The sequence below is a fragment of the Oncorhynchus keta genome, unplaced genomic scaffold (genome assembly GCF_023373465.1).
Source record: "Oncorhynchus keta strain PuntledgeMale-10-30-2019 unplaced genomic scaffold, Oket_V2 Un_contig_3330_pilon_pilon, whole genome shotgun sequence".
NCBI classification, from domain to species: Eukaryota; Metazoa; Chordata; class Actinopteri; order Salmoniformes; family Salmonidae; genus Oncorhynchus; species Oncorhynchus keta.
In genome coordinates this window covers 276359-289698 of record NW_026287199.1, presented here as the reverse complement: position 1 = coordinate 289698, position 13340 = coordinate 276359, and the positions used below count along the sequence as shown (strand labels likewise).

The 13340-nt window shown below is 44.1% G+C and overlaps 1 protein-coding gene across 7 annotated transcripts; it reads left to right on the top strand.

Moving 5' to 3' along the window:
* The first annotated feature begins 3209 nt into the window (after positions 1–3209).
* On the top strand, positions 3210–8698 carry rpl37a (ribosomal protein L37a). Of its 7 annotated transcripts, none has more exons than XR_008115988.1 (6): positions 3210–3358; positions 4563–4747; positions 5281–5377; positions 5694–5749; positions 6692–6774; positions 8155–8315. XR_008115988.1 is itself a non-coding variant. In XM_052508030.1 (5 exons), exons 1-5 carry the CDS (start codon positions 3356–3358, stop codon positions 8216–8218), a joined length of 417 nt encoding a protein of 138 aa, XP_052363990.1. In that variant the 5' UTR covers positions 3211–3355; the 3' UTR covers positions 8219–8698. The 7 variants fall into 7 exon arrangements, 2 of the variants coding, with proteins under 2 accessions (XP_052363990.1, XP_035623789.1); XR_008115990.1 differs by lacking the exon at positions 5694–5749 and adding an exon at positions 5460–5500; XR_008115989.1 differs by lacking the exon at positions 5694–5749 and adding an exon at positions 5419–5459.
* The last annotated feature ends 4642 nt before the right edge of the window (positions 8699–13340 follow it).

Here is a 13340-nt window from a genome sequence, read left to right as displayed (position 1 = left end):
GGTTTTAACTCTAACCCTGTTCCCGGAGAGACATCATCCTGTAGGTTTTAACTCCAACCCTGTTCCTGGAGAGACATCATCCTGTAGGTTTTCACTCCAACCCTGTTCCCGGAGAGACATCATCCTGTAGGTTTTAACTCCAACCCTGTTCCTGGAGAGACATCATCCTGTAGGTTTTAACTCCAACCCTGTTCCTGGAGAGACATCATCCTGTTGGTTTTCACTCCAACCCTGTTCCTGGAGAGACATCATCCTGTAGGTTTTCACTCCAACCCTGTTCCTGGAGAGACATCATCCTGTAGGTTTTAACTCCAACCCTGTTCCTGGAGAGACATCAACCTGTAGGTTTTAACTGCAACCCTGTTCCTGGAGAGACATCATCCTGTAGGTTTTCACTCCAACCCTGTTCCTGGAGAGACATCATCCTGTAGGTTTTCACTCCAACCCTGTTCCTGGAGAGACATCATCCTGTAGGTTTTAACTCCAACCCTGTTCCTGGAGAGACATCATCCTGTAGGTTTTAACTCCAACCCTGTTCCTGGAGAGACATCATCCTGTAGGTTTTCACTCCAACCCTGTTCCTGGAGAGACATCATCCTGTAGGTTTTCACTCCAACCCTGTTCCTGGAGAGACATCATCCCCGCTAAACTTTTTGGAAATGTCAAGTTGCCTTTCTCATCCATAAACACAGTCAAGTGAAAATACGATTCAGCAGCTGAAAACAGCAGGATGTGGGACAATGTTATCAGGAAGCACATCTACCATGGATGGATCACTACTATGGATGGATCACTACCGTGGATGGATCACTACCGTGGATGGATCACTACCGTGGATGGATCACTACCGTGGATGGATCACTACCATGGATGGATCACTACCATGGATGGATCACTACCGTGGATGGATCACTACCATGGTAAATCTTGGTGGGAAACTCAACCTTTTGTTGTTTTTGAAGCATGCCAGCAAAGCCACTCCACAACACAATACTAAACAATACATTCATTGCAATATAAGGGTGACGAACAGTTCCCACAAACTGTTATGGCCTACATAAAGCTGTCCCAACACCAGAGCTTTCTTTTCAGCCCCATTGTCACGTCCTGACCTTAGTTCCTTTTGTATGTCTCTGTTTTAGTTTGTTCAGGGCGTGAGTTGAGGTGGGCATTCTATGTTTTTGTTCTATGTTTTGTATTTCTGCTTTTGGCCTGGTATGGTTCCCAATCAGAGGCAGCTGTCAATTGTTGTCTCTGATTGAGAACCATATTTAGGTAGCATGTGTTCCCACTATGATTGGTGGGTAGTTGTTTTCTGTCTCTTTCCCAGACAGGACTGTTTCGTTTTGGTATTTTTGTTCTAGTGTTCAGTGTCATTAAAAGATCATGAACACGTACCACGCTGCATCTTGGTCCTCTCCTTCTTCCACCTATGATGATCGTTACACCCATGGAGTGAATCCTTACCACTGCTACACCTGGCTGTCAGTGGAGCCTTTTCTGGCAGCGAAACAGTTCATTCAGCCTCATTTACTGCCTTTAAAAAAAATCATAGCTGATATGGTTGACTTGCTTAAATAAATGTGGTCTCTATTGACAATTGAGATGTACAAACTATGGCATAAGGGGACGACAAGCAGATAAGAGGCCATCTGTAATTTTGATTAAGACATCAATGAGCGAAGACGGACGTAGTCAATATAACTATTTGTTCAGCACTTTGGAATGTACAGTGACAGAATTCATAACATGGGCCGTTTTCATAGTATTCTCCCTGTACACTGATTCAGAACCATAGGATAAATAAAGGGGGCATATAAGCTGACAATGAAAGCTCTTACAGTATTCCATGATTACATTTCTTTAAAACAGGCTATATGCTACGTGTGCACCACCAAGTCAGAACAGTAGGTGGAATTATGAGGAGGTAAGGGACCAAATTGTTAGGGTGAGGCACTTGGGCTACTAGCAGCTTACTACACAACATAAACGTAGTGTTACTTTCCTAGCGACAGTATATATCTCCCTGGCATATTAAATCATTTATGCACCAGCATACAATACATTTTCGGACTCATCGTTGTTGTGCTGTGCTCACTTGAACAGGAAGGTGGCTCAGCAGATCCTTCTTGCGGGAACATTTAGTATTTTTTGCAGTGTCCCCCTGTGTGACAGAACACATAGGCAATTTTTTTTAAAACATGGTTTGAAAACTGATATGTGACACCTATTAAGAGGTTAATGCAAAAATAACATGCTAAACAGGTGGAGCTCTGCCCCTCCTGCCCTGAATGACTGGTCGCCTCTGAGGATCACGGTTCATCGGTTTAAATATTATGGGGGGGACCTATAGCCTACATTTAGCAGCATGAGTTTTCAGTGTTGTGTACTATCATCTAGACAGGATGTTGAAATGAATTAAATATCGTCACGCCTACAATAAAAACCTACAGGCTTCAATCATGAGTCAAATAAATAATTACAGGGGGCAGTTTGGAAAAACGAATCCTGTGTGAATCTTCCTCTGGAATAATGCACATGCTTGGATAATAATGACATAACCAATGTGTCTAGTAGTCCAAATAAGGCTATAACATGGAAAACAATAGGTTTATCAGAATAGAGTGCACAGCATTTATTTTATTTCACCTTTATTTAATATAATAATAATAATATATGCCATTTAGCTGACGCTTTTATCCAAAGCGACTTACAGTCATGTGTGCATACATTCTATGTATGGGTGGTCCCGGGAATTTAACGGTTAAAGGTTAAATTGTAATTGTAATTAATTGTAATTATTCGCCTACCTCCTCATGCCTTTCGCACACATTGTACATAGACTCTTTTTTCTCTTTTTTTTCTCTGTGTCATTGACTTGTTTGTGTTATTGACTTGTTAATTGTTTACTCCATGTGTAACTCTGTGTTGTTGTTTACTCCATGTGTAACTCTGTGTTGTCTGTTCACACTGCTATGCTTTATCTTGGCCAGGTCGCAGTTGCAAATGAGAACTTGTTCTCAACTAGCCTACCTGGTTAAATAAAGGTGTTCTCAACTAGCCTACCTGGTTAAATAAAGGTGAAATACATTTAAAATTAAATAAAAAAATCCCATGGGATCTGTCAAGGCTGCACACAGCAGAAATATCACTGAAATATTCTAGTTCCTACACATCAACTTCCATATTCAAACAAAATCGTCATTTTATAGAACGCAACCTCTAGCAGTGGAAGCGTTGCTGAGGGGGGGAGAGGCAACAGCGCCAACATCCCACAATGCAATACATTCCACAGGGGTAAATTGCGCCTGCGTACTGCGCGCTTCCTTTTTGGACCTACGTCTCCAGAACTACAATGGTGAGACGAAAATGTCCCCTTCCTAATCCACACCCATCTAACTAATCCAAAGCGGTTGATGGAATAACAATTTATCTAATGGGCCGTTAATATAATTCGCCATTAGCTCCATCAGTTATTGCAGATATTTTTGAGAGCGAATGGCCAAAATACGTGTTTTTACTGTTCGCATAACTGGTAGTTATAGAAATGGACGCCCGGTATGTGCATGTCACTCGGGTTTGCGCACCCAGTGCTTAAAATTGGGTCCCGTTACCAAGCTAGTTACAGATATGTGTTTGTGGTTTTTGTAACAGCGCTTAGTTATGTCAATAGCTACTGTAGTTGCCTTAACTATCTGTTAAAGAATGGTTACTTATCACAGTGTGTCCTCGCCGCTGTAGACTGCAGTCATCGTTGCCAGCCAAGCTAATACTAAACTTATTAAAGTTCTCTTAATGTTTTACAAATGTAACTAACTGTATTCTTGAGTGTGGTTGTAGAGCAGACGTTAGTTACATCCGCCATGTTGTCTATATGCCAATAAATAAAAGGCGTAAGTTGGCTGGTGCATTGTTTAACTAGATTTGGGTAGTTTGCTTGCCAAGGTTTGACCGTGTGATGTTTGAGAAAATGCTGGGTGAGGTCATTGCCTTGCTAGTTATTGAGGGGGTTCTATTAACTTGGCCTGGGTAAAAGTAGTTTGGCCTGGGTAAAAGTAGTTTGGCCTGGGTAAAAGTAGTTTGACCTGGGTAAAAGTAGTTTGACCTGGGTGGAAAGGGATTCGTTTAGGAACCGAGCTGTCTCTCGGGGGGCATGCCCCTTTCAGGCAGATGAGGAAGTCTGCTCAAAACAAGTCATGTAGGTTATCACGTGGCGTAATGGGTAGAATTCAGTATATTCACGTGCGAAATCGATTGCTTTTAAATGAAATGCTTTATTTGTCTTTCCAGTTTGAAGGAAGGATCATGTTGCCTTGTGACAACCGAGCAGTGCAGATTGTTGTTAGATTTGAGTGGTGTACTCAGGCTTGGCCCGGTCACGTGACAGGTCATATATATATATATATATAACACTGTTGGCTAAATGTTTGTTTGCAGTGCCCCTGTTGAGGTGTTTGTCTATGTGATGGGAGGAGTGGTATTTCCTACCATAAAGGCTAAGATGGGGGATGCTGGTTGGACGAGGTTATTGTGTGTTAATTTGGTGTCTCCCTCTTCCTCAGGCCAAGCGCACCAAGAAGGTGGGGATCGTGGGTAAATACGGCACGCGTTACGGCGCGTCGCTCAGGAAGATGGTGAAGAAGATTGAGATCAGCCAGCACGCCAAGTACACCTGCTCCTTCTGTGGCAAGGTACGGTCCACACCTCTAACATATACAGCCAGTATACCTGCTCCTTCTGTGGCAAGGTACAGCTCCTTCTGTGGCAAGGTACAGTCCACACTACATCTCTAACATATACAGCCAGTACACCTGCTCCTTCTGTGGCAAGGTACAGTCCACATCTCTAACATATACAGCCAGTACACCTGCTTCCTTCTGTACAGCCAGTATACCTGCTCCTTCTGTGGCAGGTACAGTCTATATCTCTAACATATACAGCCAGTATCCACCTGCCAGTACACCTGCTTCTGTGGCAAGGTACGGTCCACACCTCTAACATATACAGCCAGTATACCTGCTCCTTCTGCCAGTACACCTGCTCCTTCTGTGGCAAGGTACGGTCCACACCTCTAACATATACAGCCAGTATACCTGCTCCTTCTGTGGCAAGGTACGGTCCACACCTCTAACATATACAGCCAGTACACCTGCTCCTTCTGTGGCAAGGTACGGTCCACACCTCTAACATATACAGCCAGTATACCTGCTCCTTCTGTGGCAAGGTACGGTCCACACCTCTAACATATACAGCCAGTATACCTGCTCCTTCTGTGGCAAGGTACAGTCTACAGCCAGTACACCTGCTCCTTCTGTGGCAAGGTACGGTCCACACCTCTAACATATACAGCCAGTATACCTGCTCCTTCTGTGGCAAGGTACGGTCTACAGCCAGTACACCTGCTCCTTCTGTGGCAAGGTACAGTCTACAGCCAGTACACCTGCTCCTTCTGTGGCAAGGTACAGTCTACAGCCAGTACACCTGCTCCTTCTGTGGCAAGGTACAGTCCACACCTCTTAACATATACAGCCAGTACACCTGCTCCTTCTGTGGCAAGGTACAGTCCACGGTCCACACCTCTAACATATACAGCCAGTATACCTGCTCCTTCTGTGGCAAGGTACAGTCTACAGCCAGTCTAACATATACAGCCAGTATACCTGCTCCTTCTGTGGCAAGGCCAGTACGGCAAGGTACGGTCCACACCTCTAACATATACAGCCAGTATACCTGCTCCTTCTGTGGCAAGGTACGGTCCACACAACATATACAGCCAGTACACCTGCTCCTTCTGACACACCTCTTAACATATACAGCCAGTATACCTGCTCCTTCTGTGGCAAGGTTCCACACCTCTAACATATACAGCCAGTACACCTGCTCCTTCTGTGGCAAGGTACAGTGAGTACACCTGTATCCACACCTAACATATACAGCCAGTTACCTGCTCCTTCTGTGGCAAGGTCTCTACAGCCAGTTGATGCACTGGACAGCAGAAAAGTTTTGTTTCTGCAGAACGGTGTGTCAATCTAAGTAACATAATAAAACAATCCCCATCAAACTCGTGTCAGTTTAAAACTGGGGGTGTAGTTGTTTCTGCCTCTGTGGGCCTTCCACGTCTGTGGTGACGGCTAGAGCGCTGTTAGACGGAGACAACCCAAATGTTTTTATTTCACATAAATGTTTGTAGCGCCGACCGGTATGGCTTACATACTAATATGACCACTATGGAAAGACGACTCTCACCAACACTATTCTCCCATTTTGCTCTACGGCCTCACTAGGCTCCCAGGACTCGTCTGAAGGTAACCCACACAAGTTAATGGAAGTATGGAGGTAGATTTGGGCCCCAAAAATAAGGGCTTAAATATGTTTTTTTTTTTTTAAAGTTTAAAAAAAAACATTTCCTGAGCTTTCTTTATCTCTCTTAGGTATAGGACACTCTTCAAAATCTTATTCAATATTAATCAAATAGTTTTTTGTGATACCAAAAGGGGTCCTACATTTGATCAAACAGGTAAATGGCCCTTTGACTGGTGTTGGGTTCTGGGATAAACTTTGGACGTGGTTATACTCAGAAGTATAGGAACATTAATAACATGAGGGGTGCCATAATGAAGCCTGAGAGGGGGACTGTTGGAGGTTAATAACAGAACTGACGTTACTAACACTACTTGTGTTTCATCATCAGACTAAGATGAAGAGGAGGGCAGTTGGTATCTGGCACTGTGGGTCCTGCATGAAGACTGTTGCTGGAGGCGCCTGGACATACAAGTAAGTAGCTATGTGAGCCTGTGGACGTAGAACTGTGTTTCTGGACTGTGAGGGGGGTGTCTTCTCCATCTCTCCCCTGCTTCAATCTCCCCCTCAGATTAGACTAGGGATCTGTAACCACGTTTCTGTCCACTGTTTTTATGTGAGGTAAAAAATAAAAAAAATAAAAATCGACAGCTGTAATGGAAACAGGAGGTTTCAGTACCATTTTCTAAATGTGACATGGTATCTTTTTCTGTCGGTAAAATGAATTATGCGAGAAAAGGCCGTTTGCCAAATATTGATATGATAACCGTCATATGGTGTGTGGTCCTCTCACTACGACACAGGAAAGCAAGTAGTTTATTAGGCTACAGATTAAATAAATTATGAACTTCACAGGCTGGTGGAAGGTCATGAACTTAACGCTCCTTATTCTGTTTAAATGATCCGTGCTTGACTGCCATTTGATAAAATACAAATAATCTGTCTGTAATAATCTCATGTAGACTAGTCTACCTGCACTGTATCTGCCTGCTGTTGGCCGTAATAGGCTATTTTAACAAGTTTTAGCTAGGAAAAAAAGAAAAAAAGTGATGGAAACATTTTTAGATATTTAATTCGGTCCATCAAAATGAAACTGTAAATGTTGTGCACTGTGTCACCGCGTGCTGGTTTTGCTCCACAACAAGTCTGATTGGTTCTTTATGTGGATTCTAGAATATGAGCATGTGAGGTGATTTGTCCCTCCAGACTGGGATTAGCAGGTAGCATCTCTGGTATAGTGGTGATTTGTCCCTCCAGACTGGGATTAGCAGGTAGCATCTCTGGTATAGTGGTGATTTGTCCCTCCAGACTGGGATTAGCAGGTAGCATCTCTGGTATATATTGTCAGTGTCGTGAACCTTGACTTTTCTTTGTTCAGAGGGTTGTAAACCTTCGTTCTGTTTGCAAAAGGGCAATAAAATAATACTGCAAAGAATTCAAGTTTTTGCCCAGAATGCTCTGTTTGTGGCACTGAGTACCACTCTCCATATTTACACGCATAGTAGTGGCTGCATCATGTTACGACTATCCTTATAATTGAGTTTCAGGTTACAAACTAAGCACAGGCAAAATCCTAGAGGAACAAGTCACCTTTCAGCAGGACAATGGCCTAAAAGACGAGGTCAAATCAACACCAGTTGCTATAGGCAACTGATTTACTAGACACCGGTTAAGCCGAGTCCAGGACTGGAGCACTTTAATGGCGATTCTTCATGGAAAGGGCTTCTTAGTTCAGGACTAGACTTAACCTGGTGTGTCGGGAAACTGCCTGGCCCTTGGTGTCTTGTGAGTTCAGTATGTTTCCACTGTATGTGCTAAACCACCGTTCTCCTCTGTGTTCGCTCTCTGTTCCAGCACGACGTCTGCAGTCACGGTGAAGTCGGCCATCAGGAGACTGAAGGAGCTGAAAGACCAGTAGACTGTTACCGGAGAATCAGACTGTCACTGTTGTGTACAGTTTGACCTGGACGCTGTGTCGAACATCTACCACAATAATAAAGCAGTCTGGAGCCGAACACCGGAGTCTACTTGTACTACTTGTGTTGCTGTTGGTACAGCCCTGTGTGTTGCCACCTGAGTGTTATTTGGCGCTGATGTTAACTCCTACAGTCCTACTTCTAGCCCCTTTTTAAAAAATATATATATATTGTTTGAGCTCCAGACTTCTGGTTTGTTCCATTGGTTTTCTGATTAATTAACAAGCTCTTTTAAAAGCAATGAAAAGCTCATCCACAACGAATGCAGTGGAAACATCACATAACATGGTAAAACACTTAGTTGTGGAGCTAAATATAAGGGCTGGACATGCAGATACGAGTGATTCATTGATGAGGTCTGATGGGTTACATTTGGAAAGTATTCAGACATTTTGTTACATTAAAGACCTATTTTAAGATGGGTTTAATAGTTTTTTTTCTCTCCCCTCAATTGACACACTACCCCATAACGACAAAGCAAAAGAACGGCTTTTGGAGAAAAGAAACCAAATTAATCACATTTACAGACCCTTTACTCAAATCGCCAACCTTTTGTTGAAGCACCTTTAGTAGCGATTACAGCCTAGAGTCTTGGGTATGATGCTACAAGCTTGTACCTGTATTTGGGGAGTAAAAAATCAAATGTTATTGGTCACATGTGTTTAGCAGATGTTCCTTAAACCCTGCAGTCATATAACCATTTCACAGCAATGGAATTGAGAACACTCCCAGAGCCCTCCCTGTAGGCTGTCTCATCGTTGTTGGAAATCAAGCCTACTACTGTTGTCTGCGAACTTGATGATTTGAGTTGGAGGCGTGCATGGCCACAGTCACGGTCAACCGGAGGGGACTGAGCACACACCCTTGTGGGGCCCCAGTGTTGAAGATCAGCGAAGTGGATATGTTGTTTCCTAACTTCACCACCTGGGGGCGGCCCGTCAGGAAGTCCAGGACCCAGTTGTACAGGGGTGGGTTCAGACCCAGGGCCTCCAGGTTAATGCTGAGCTATAGTCAAGTCACCCGCATTCTTACATTTATTTTAACTAGGAAAGTACGTTAACAAATTATTTACAATGACAGCCTAGGAACAGTGGGTTAACTGCCTTGTTCAGGGGGCAGAAGGACAGATTTGTACCTTTCATTTTGGAACTTTTTGGTTACTGGCCCAGCGCTCTAACCACTAGGCCTCTAACCTCTGCCGCAAACAGGTATTCATCTAGTCCAGATGGGCCGTGTGATGGGTCTAGGGCAGGGGTGTCAAACTCATTTCGCATCGTGGGCCACATACGGCCTAGGGAGATGTCAAGTGGGCCGGACCATTAAAATTATACCATACTCTGCTATAAATAATGTGATGGCGATTGAAGTGGGTCTAGGGTGTAAGGTAGAGGGTGATATGACCCTTGACTCAAAGCACTTCACGATGACTGAAGTGAGTGCTACGGGGCGATAGTCGTTTATTTATCTGTTATTTTACCAGGGAAGTTGACTGAGAACACGTTCTCATTTGCAGCAAAGACCTGGGGAATAGTTACAGGGGAGAGGAGGAGGTATGAATGAGCCAATTGTAACCGTGATGGTTTGAGGGCCAGATTGGGAATTTAGCACTGAGGTTAACACCCCTACTCTTACGATAAGGGCCATGGGATCTTTAATCTTTAACCATCATCAAGGACAACAACCACCCGAGCCACTGCCTGTTCACCCCGCTATCATCAGAATGCGAAACCTGGTCAGTACAGGTGCATCAAAGCTGGGACCGAGAGACTGAAAAACAGCTTCTATCTCAAGGCCATCAGACTGTTAAACAGCCACCACTAACATTGAGTGGCTGCTGCCAACACACTGACAACTCCAGCCACTTTAATAATGGGAATTGATGGAAATTGATGTAAAATATATCACTAGCCACTTTAAACAATGCTACTTAATATAATGTTTACATACCCTACATTATTCATCTCATATGTATTACTGTACTCTATATCATCTACTGCATCTTTATGTAATACATGTATCACTAGCCACTTTAAACTATGCCACTATGTTTACATACTCATCTCATATGTATATACTGTACTCTATACCATCTACTGTATCTTACCTCTGACGTTCTGCACCATCACTCATCCATATATTTATATGTACATATTCTTATTCATCCCTTTACACTTGTAAAGTGTATAAGGTAATGTGAGGTAATTGTGAAATTGTTAGATTACTTGTTAGATATTACTGCACTGTCAGAACTAGAAGCAGAAGCATTTCGTTACATTAACATCTGCTAACCATGTGTATGTAACCAATAACATTTGATTCGGGCTAGAAGCCCTCTATTGGCACCGGTTCTTCTCTGCAGATCCTCTCCATCTCTGTCAGGCTGGATGGGGAGTGGATGGGGAGTGTCGCTGCGCAGTCATTTTCAGGTCCATAGATGTTCGATCGGGTTAAAGTCCAGCCTCTCTCCCAAAGCCACTCCTGGGTTGTCTTGGCTGTGTGGTTAGGGTCGGTGTCCTGTTGGAAGGTGATCCTTCGCCACAGGCTGAGGTCCCGAGTGCTCTGGAGCAGGTTATCATCAAGGATCTCTCTGTACTTTGCTCTGTTCATCTTTCCCTTGATCCTGACTAGTTTCCCAGTCCCTGCCGCTGAAAAACATCCCCACAGCATGATGCTGCCACCATGATTCCCTGTAGGGATGGTGCCAGGTTTCCTCCAGATCATGGTCTGAGTCCTTTAGGTGCTTTTTTTTTTTGTTGGCAAAACTCCAAGTGGGCTGTCATGTGCCTTTTACTGAGGAGTGGCTTCCATCTGGCCAATACCATACATACTGGATTGGTGGAGTGCTCTAGAGATGGTTGTCCTTCTGGAAGGTTCTCCCATCTCCACAGAGGAACTCTGGAGCTCTGTCTGTGACCATTGGTTTCTTGGTCACCTCCCTGACCAAAGCCCTTCTCCTCTGATTGCTCAGTTTGGCCGGGCGGCCAGCTCTCGGAAGAGTCTTGGTGGTTCCAAACTTCTTCCATTCAAGAATGATGGAGGCCATTGTGTTCTTGGGGACCTTCAATGCTGCAGAAATGTTTTGGTGCCCTTCCCCAGATTGGTGCCTGTCAACTGTGGGACGTTATATAGACAGGTGTGTGTCCTTTCCATGTCCAATCAATTGAATTTACCTACCACTGGTGGACTCCAAGTTGTAGAAATATCTCAAGGATGATCAATGGAAACAGGATGCACCTGAGCTCAATTTCAAGTCTCAGAGCAAAGGGTCTGAATAATTATGTAAATAAGGTATTTCTGTTTTATTTTGAATACATTTGCAAACATTTGCGTGTGTGTATATTGATTTTTACAAATTAAATCAAATGTATTTAGAAATCCTTTTTTACATCAGCTGATATCTCAAATTGCTGTACAGAAACCCAGCCTAAAACAGCAAGCAATGCAGGTGTAGAAGCACGGTGGCTAGGAAAAACTCCCTAGAAAGGCCAAAACCTAGGAAGAAACCTAGAGAGGAACCCGGCTATGAGGGGTGGACAGTCCTCTTCTGGCTGTACCGGGTAGAGATTATAACAGAACATGGCCTAGATGTTCAAATATTCATTGACCATCAGGGTCAAATAATAATAACCACAGTGGTTGTCGAGAGTGCAACAGGAAGTACCTCCGGAGTGAATGTCAGTTGGCTTTTCATAGCCGATCATTGAAAGTATCTCTACCGCTCCTGCTGTCTCTGGAGAGTTGAAAACAGCAAGTCTGGGACAGGTAGCACGTCCGGTGAACAGGTCAGGGTTCCATAGCCGCAGGCAGAACAGTTGAAACTGGAGCAGCAGCATGACCAGGTGGACTGGGGACAGCAAGGAGTCATCATGCCAGTTAGTCCTGAGCCATGGTCCTAGGGCTCAGGTCCTCCTCCGAAAGAGAGAGGATTAGAGAGATTCACACAGGACACCAGATAAGACAGGATAAATACTCCAGATATAACAGACTGACCCCAGCCTCCAGACACAAACTATTACAGCATAATTACAGCCATAAAACACTTCAGCAAACAGGCCATTCTAATCGACCTGGCCGAGGTATCCTGGAATGACATTGACCTCATCCCGTCAGTGGATGATGCCTGGTTATTCTTTAAAAGTGCCTCCCTCACCATCTTAAATAAGCATGCCCCATTCAAAATATGTAGAACCAGGAACAGATATAGCCCTTGGTTCTCTCCAGACCTGACTTGACCAGCACAAAAACATCCTGTGGCGTTCTGCATTAGCATCGAATAGCCCCCGCGATATGCAACTTTTCAGGGAAGTTAGGGACCAATATACAGTCAGTTAGGAAAGCTAAGGCTAGCTTTTTCAAACGGATATTTGCATCCTGTAGTACTAACTCAAAAAAGTTCTGGGACACTGTAAAGTCCATGGAGAATAAGAGCAGCCCTCCCAGCTGCCCACTGCACTGAGGTTAGGAAACACTGTCACTGCCGATAAATCCACAATAATTGAACATTTCAATAAGCATTTTTCTACGGCTGGCCATGTTTTCCACCTGGCTACCCCTACCCCGGTCAACTGCCCGGCACCCTCCACAGCAACCCGCCAAAGCCCCCACCATTTCTCCTTCTCCCAAATCCAGATAGCTGATGTTCTGAAAGAGCTGCAAAATCTGGACCCCTACATATCAGCCGGGCAAGACAATCTGGCCCTCAAACCAATCACGGTCACCTAATAATCCCCAGTTTACAATTGGCTCATTCATCCCCCTCCTCTCCCCTGTAACTATTCCCCAGGTTGTTGCTGTAAATGAGAACGTGTTCTCAGTCAATTTACCTGGTAAAATAACAGAAAAATAAAGTCTTGAGATGTTGCTTGAATACATCCACATAATTTTCCTGCCTCATGATGCCATCTATTTTGTGAAGTGCACCAGTCCCTCCTGCAGCAAAGCACCCCCACAACATGATGCTGCCACCCCGTGCTTCATGGTTGGGATGGTGTTCTTCGGCTTGCAAGCGTCCCCCTTTTTCCTCCAAACATAACGATGGTCATTATGGCCCAACAGTTCTATTAT